Source organism: Eptatretus burgeri, chromosome 4 (genome assembly GCF_056783735.1).
Source record: "Eptatretus burgeri isolate ZD-2024b chromosome 4, Ebu_testis_v1, whole genome shotgun sequence".
NCBI classification, from domain to species: Eukaryota; Metazoa; Chordata; class Myxini; order Myxiniformes; family Myxinidae; genus Eptatretus; species Eptatretus burgeri.
Genome location: NC_140964.1, coordinates 8200049 through 8207548, shown reverse-complemented (window position 1 = coordinate 8207548; position 7500 = coordinate 8200049). Strand labels below are relative to the sequence as shown.

Below are 7500 nucleotides of genomic sequence, written 5' to 3'. Positions count from 1 at the left end.
CCTCTCACATAGACATCTTCATGCAATTGTTACAATTGGCACCTGTAACCCAAATGTGAAAGGATGTCGTGATTGCAATCTGTTAAACACTTAAAGGATTGTATTGTTGCATTGTGGTGTCATTGCTGCCTTGTCATTCCTTCCTCCCTTGTTTGGTTGTTTCCACCCCTACAAGTGTTTTCATTTTTACAATTTTTTTTTTCGGACTTGTATATAATTAGAATGTGAGTACATCTGTAAACTATGCACTAGAAAAACACACAAAACAACTCCTGGCGAGGGTCTGCAATCTTCGCTTGCTCATTTTAGTTTTCTCTGTCAGTGTGGCTCATTAAACATATCTGATTTTGGAGGAAATGATGACGTATTTGAATACGACAGTTTTCCTGCATAAAATTTTTGTATGACACATTACCATCATTGCTTTCCTGCTAGCTGCTGCTATAACTCTCTCCTTTACACCTTTTTCCCCCCCCATTTTTACACCAGCAGGGGTGCCTGGGCATTGTCCCTCCTCCCACCCCTTCTCCTCCCTCCTACCATCCCTAACCCCTCCCTCATCCCACCCTCCCCCTGCCTCCTCCCACTCACGTCCCTCTGGACCCCCATCCCCCCCCAAAGCCCCCCCCCTGCCTCCCCTGTTTGGTGGAGGTTGTTTTGGGGCTTCTCACACTCTGGGGACATGTACATTGCAAAAATGCAAGTTATCTCCACAACTTACTTATAATTCACGCTGCCACCACCACCGAGTGGTGCCACACGATACACATTTACATGGAGGCTTTTTTTTTAAATCAACCTTCCCTCCTGAACCTCCGCAACTGCAGATAAAAAACAAATAGCCCATGTTCACCACGAGGTCGAACTTGGTCCATTTGCCAAGTTTGGTGGCAATTGGCCCCCAGTTGTTTTGGTGTGATTGGTGTTGCATGCAGACACACACACACACAGGGACGGAAAATGACACTTATTTATTGGATTTCTCTCGCCTATTTGTACGCATGTCCAGTGTCTGTCATTTGGTATGCCGGTTTTCCACTGCCTTCCCCTGTTGGTTGAAATCCCGTTCGACCCCAATTTTTCTCTCCCGTAAGCAATTGCTCCATGTACAGACAAGAGATGTGTTCAAGATGGTTGTATAACCCTGCATAAGTCAGCTTGTGAGAAGATCACGCAACGGGGTGTGAATGTGTGTAATGTGATACTCGTATCCAATGATTTATGGCTCTTTTGAATGGACTACAAAACATTTAGAAACTTGTGAACAATGTAGGTTCACAAACATGCTTTTAATGAGTCATCTGTTGTTTCCTTTCATGTGATTTATTAAGCTTGCAAACTTAATGTCATGTCCATGATCAGTTTCTGATAGGTTGGAAGAGATATTCCCCACCAATTCGAGCAGTTTCCCCCCTTAGCTGTCGTTTTTGTTGCAGATGTTATGGTCATTGCTATTTTATATTTCAAGTCGTTGGCGGAACCATCTTGGAACCGAATTGTGAACTCGCCATTTAAGTCTCCTCCTCGACATTTACATAATGGGACAATCGTGAACGCGCCAAATAAGTAGTACATGGAAAACTGGTTCTGCCTGATTCAAGGCAGGGGACTGAAGAGAGAGCCCTCAAATGATAGACAGGTTATTCACCTTACACTGGCACACAATCCAGCAAGACAAAAACAATGGACAGTCGAACTTGTTTCGTTTTCTGCATCATATATTTTTTTGAATACGAAGTCACGGCTCATGGAAGAGCTCGAAAACGGAACGGATCGGGATGCAACAGAACAAAAGGAACAGCAGAAAGAGAAGGGGGGAAACACCAACAACATGGCCGAGGGACAAACTAGATGTAGACGGACAACAATGGATGCGGGTAAGAATGAGGAATAGAGGAGAATGCAAGCGGCGGACAAGATGTATACCGAAACAAACTCTCAGGAAGGAGAACCTGGAAATTGGGAAAGAGATGGGCTTGTGTGTGGTGGGATTACCATGGGAAGAAAATGTGGTTTTGGGTGGGAGATGATCTGAGATAGTGGTGAACAGTTGCCTTGAACATCTGGAGGGAATAATGAGACTGAAGATAATGTGGAAGTTGGTAAGAAGGAAGCTGACAAATGTAGCTGACATCTCTGGTGATGAGGCCGAAGCTCGAGGCCTGGTTCTCTCGCATCGCAGGCAGGTCGGTGACCTCTGATTTTTTTTTTACCACCTCTCCTCCAGTCTCGCGTCCTCTGCTCTCTCACCCCTCTGTCCCTCCTCGAGTCCCACGATATGCATTAATTAATCCGGTAACCCCTCCTAGTTAAACTCCCAAAATTCAGACTTACCCCCACCTCCATCCTTCTGTTTTTCTTTTCTGCCGTCTATGGAAGAACCACTTAACAGAGGCCGTTCTTTCATACTCTTCCCTCCGGCACTTCAAGCAGGCAGTGCACCGCCACATCATGTCATCGTCCATATTTACCCATGATGTCTATTACTCCCCCTCCCATTCAACCCTTCCTAACCCAATCCTCTTCCTTGCGAGTTGTTTGTGACATTCCTTTCCCTCCTCTATCTTCTCTTTTCTTTTCTCTTTGTTCTTTCACTTTCTTTTTGTATGCCATCACCTTGCTCTTCCATAAGCCTCTTGACACACTCCGGTTCTTCGGGGCATTTCAATGATTATTCCTTTGATCATATTTTGGGAAATATAGTTGTCTGTTTTTTGCAAAACGTGTCTTCATTCATATTTGTTTGTTTGTTGCTGTGACGATTGGAGGAAAAGTATTGCAGTTTAAAAGTATTGTGACTTACAAACCTCCATCTCTTTTGCCAGGTGCTGTGACCGCCGGTTGTGGACACGACTGGACCTGAGTAAGTGCAAGGCGATCACCCCACTGATGTTGAGTGGGATAATCCGGAGGCAGCCACTTGCTCTTGACCTCAGCTGGTCAAACGTGTCCAAAAAACAGCTGGCGTGGCTTGTCAACAGATTACCCGGTAACTCGAATCATCCTTGCGGCCACACATGCACTATGACCTTTGTGTTACAACATGCTTCATTTGGGGCTTCTCTCCAATGCATCACCGATACCTGATTGTTGATTGCATACCTCTTCTGCATTTTTCGGACGTTCGGTCTTACTTTGGACATGTACATCACTCAACATGTACACCCAACTGACAATTGGCTCATTTAGTCGCTGATTACTTCTTATTCACAGCCTTCTTTATACTCCACCAAACAATGTGAACTCGATTCACTTTCCCCGAAAGTTCTTATTGAGTTTCTCATTAATTTTCTCTCTCTTTCTAATCATTTACTGGTGCAGCCATTTTCTTATTCTCCATCTTTTACCCTCTCGATTCATGTTCGCTCTGTTCTCACAGCCTTTCCATTGTCCTTAATCATGATGATCCCACTCTGTGCAAGTCATGTTTCTGTTCAAAGGTTAAGTGGAAAATGCATCATTATTTGTTGCTCCATGCATCCACCAGGACTCCAAGAGCTGATTGTGTGTGGGTGCCCTTGGGTGGCCGTCTCAGGCCTCTGCAGTGCCAGCCTCCCCCCTCTACATGCCCTGGACCTGCGCTGGGCCGAGGGTGTGCGAGATGCACACCTTCGGGACCTCCTTGCTGCTGATTCGGACTACAGCACAGGTATGTGTGTGTGCGTGTGTATAGAGTCATGATGCTTTTTTTTGTGTGCACATTCACACACATATGGAATAGGGACAAGAATTCTGAAAAGCCAAGATTTGAGTTTGTGTGGATGTTTACCAAACCAGATTTGAGTTTAAACCCCGACCGGTTCCCACCTTGAGTTACGGTTCCTTTGCATCTGGGCCTCCAGGGTGACTTCTTTTGCTGCCTAAGCTCGTGGGAATGGCCTAGTGCAGCACAAAAAGAGGCACATTTAGATAGAAAACAGAGGAATAGAAAGAATGCCAAATATAGGCTCGTGCGAATGAGGAATTTAAGACACACAATCGGGTGGGTCTGACGTTTTTTAACAATACAAATTAGCGACGCATATCTACAATGACGGTTCATGATGACGTCCACAAAACTACACCTGTCGGGAAGAGGGTGGGTACGCAGTGTCGCTGAATCCGTGGAAGGCATGTTCCTCGTCCGGTGGATGACACTGCAGTCCAATTCTTCCCCAAACCACTTTTACACCATGAGTTCCAATAATATGAAGTGTTTTGACAGCACCGTTTGCAGATACTTCTTGAAAATGTTGGAGGTCTTTGGACAAATATGGGAGTGCTTGCTCATCGAGCCAAGCAAAGTAAAGCAGACATTATAGTTGCTATGAGTCACTGTTAAATTATATTGTGACTGATTCTTATGTGTCGCTCAGTTGATATCAGGAGCTACCAATAAGATGAGATTGCAGTGATGGTTGGGGTGGAATTCCTATTTGGTTTTGCAATACGCTCCAGGTTCAACATCATCAGAACCTGAAACGTCTGGTGCACTGTGAAGACACGCATGGGGTGCCCACTGATCGGCACTGTGTATTGCCCTGGCTCCCGGTTGGGAACTGACTGTCATCTTTTTGATTACTTGTCCCATAATCTGGATTTTGTCACCCAAACCACTGGTTCAAATCGTGTGATGATTCTTGGTGATTTCAATGCTCATCATCAGGAGAGGGTAAGTCGAAAGTCCCCAACTGACAGATGGAATTTCCGGTTATAACCTTTGTCTGATGCATGGCTTGGATCAACTGGTAAAAGAGTCTACTCGTGACAACATGCACGACTTGGTCATTGACTCTGCTGCTGATTACACCACAAGCATGAAGGCCAACATTGGAACATCCGGCCATAGTTCGGTGGAGATTATCTTCATAGAGCCACCAGTCTTGGATAAACCATACCAACGGCCATCATACGATTACAAAAAAGCAAGCTCGGAACCTCTCAGGCAGCATCTGCAAAATCGGGCATGGGATCAAGCCCTAACTAGTGTTTGTCTGCACTATTGCTGATGATTGGCCAATAATGATGAAACCAGTCCGGCAGGTGAGGGGGCGTGTAGCTTTGGGATTCTCATGCATGTACTATTTGTGAACGTCTTTACAGCTGTGGAGGAACTCTGGGAAGGGTTTGAAACAGCAAGGGGCTTAACTTGGGTAGCCTTTCAATGGACTTTCTTTGTGCAGCTTCTTCGGCAAGAAGAGCATGGAAGGAGTGGATTTATTTATATAATCCTAGCCACCTGGGTTCATTGATTACGTGAGACCTAATTGGTTATTCCCTCCCTGAGAAAAGAATTTTTTGTTGTTGTATTTTGTTTCCCCCCAGGGGAGGGGGGCATGGGCTTGGGTAAAAAACGCACAACATCAACCACACAACACCCCTTGACGAGACCCTCTGGCAACAACACTCATGCACACAATCAACCATCAATGCTCAAGATACCTAAAAGTCCTGCAAACATCCCTGTACCTCTCTATCTCCAATACTTCCAGGTACCGATCTAATTCTAATTTAAACTTTTCTACTTTTTCTGCTGCCACCATCTTTCCAGGGAGACCATTCCATGCATTAACTACTCTCTGAGTAAAAGACTCCTGCCTTACTACCATCTTAACTCTCCTCTTCTTTACTCTCAGGCTCTGGCCCCTGGTCCGATCACTGTCTACTCTGTTGAATAATTCATCTGAACTTATTTTATCTCTACCTTTCATTATCCTAAACATCTCCATCATATCTCCTCGTAACCGCCTCCTTTCTCGTGTATAAAGCCCCGTCTCCTGCAGCCGCTCCTCATCGCTGAGTCGAGCTCGACCCGCAATCAATCTAGTAGCCCTGTGCTGAATCCACTCAATGGCATCTATGTCTTTCCTAAGTTGTGACCAAAACTGCAAACAATATTCTCGATGTGGCCCTCACTAAATTCCTGTACAATGTTAACACCACCTCTTTTGATTTATAAATGATCCCCCTCCGAATTAAACCTAAAACCCGATTTGCTTCACCTATTGCTTCCTGGCATTGTGCTACCTGCTTACCTCCCATGTCTATTACCACCCCCAGATCTTTCTCCTGTGTGACACGCTCCAAAATTACCCCTTGCATCCTATAATCCCAATTTTCATTGTTCTTCCCCATCCCCAACACCTTACACTTAATCAGGTTAAATTCCATCTCCCAATCTTTTGTTCAATCTACCCAAGCTATCAATACTCTCCTGAATGTGATCACCACCCCCTCTGATATCCACCTCACCTCCAAGCTTTGTGTCATCTGCAAATTTGGAAAGCCTACTCTTCACCCCACTGTCCAAATCGTTGATTTAAATAAGGAATAGTAATGGTCCGAGTACTGATCTCTGAGGTGCCCCACTACTTACATCCTCCCAGCAAGACATCCTCACACTCACAGCCACTCTTTGCTTCCAGTTTATCACTAAACCAGTTTGCAATCCAATTAGCTACCTTACCAGCCACTCCACAAGCCCTCACTTTGGCTAACAACCTCTGATGTGGTACCTTATCAAATGCCTTCTTAAAGTCTCGATATTGTTGCGGTTCTGCGAAACCGCATGCTTCTAAGGCAATGGCACCCAACATACAGTGATCCCCAGGCAGTTATTTCGTTAGTGTCCGTGCAGTCAGACCTTCCCCTCATGTCTAATTTGTTAACGGGACGAAGTGTGTTGCGTGGGTCTTATAGCAAGGTCTATTTGTATCTCTATCTGCCATTCAATCTTGATTTTCATTCCAACCCTTTCCTTTTTTTTTATCCATGGTACAAATCAAAGCAGGCACTGCACCCAGGTGGCCGCCTGTGAAAATCACAACAATGAGAAACTCTCCACCTACACTGTGCAGGACGTGCATGCATGCCCTTTCATTCGAATCTGCGCGCCGATTTACAACGCGTCTCACCTTGCTCAACCTCCACTCACCAGAAGTACCACCTCGACCACCGACATCTCCCGCACACAGGAAAAATCACTCTGCGCCTCCACGCATCTCCGCATCGATGCAATTTGCCACCAAACGAGCGTGCTGCGCGGCCCAGGCCACTCAGACTGCGTGGCGCGGTGACGGGCCAAGCACGTTAACAGCAACAACTGCAGCTCGCCGGGGATGCCCTGAACGGGCATGTGGGACCGACACGATCCTCGTCCAGTCGCCAGAACACGGCCCGGGAGTTCGGTGAAAGGCTCCGGGCCACATCGTGCCGGATGTGCGAATCAGGCCGCTTCGGGCCCGAGGAACCTGGTAGGGCAGGGCCGGGATCCAATGGAAGGGCACGATTCGGATGATGGCTCGTCGCTTCGTGTCGTCGCCCACCCTTTGCTCGGGGCTTATAAAAGGCAGATTGAGAAGTCATCTGCTCTGTCTCTCTCTGCACTTTGTTTGCCTGCCTCACCCACTTATCTGCCTCTCTCTGCTCTGGCCTCTCTTTGCTGCAACTTGTTGTCTGCCTGTCGCTGCATCTGCACTCGGGGTTGGTGTGCAACAGACGTTCTTCTGGACCAGTGCGGAA

At 46.4% G+C, this 7500-nt stretch overlaps 1 protein-coding gene across 2 annotated transcripts in view; it reads left to right on the top strand.

The window, feature by feature from the left end:
* Nucleotides 1–7500, top strand: part of LOC147027429 (F-box/LRR-repeat protein 19-like) — a 152641-nt gene that overhangs the window by 128891 nt on the left and 16250 nt on the right. For both annotated transcript variants that reach the window (XM_085876831.1, XM_085876830.1), the window contains exons 8-9: nt 2826–2989; nt 3488–3649. In XM_085876831.1, coding sequence (XP_085732957.1) covers nt 2826–2989; nt 3488–3649 — 326 coding nt within the window. The remainder of the gene's footprint in view (nt 1–2825; nt 2990–3487; nt 3650–7500) is intronic.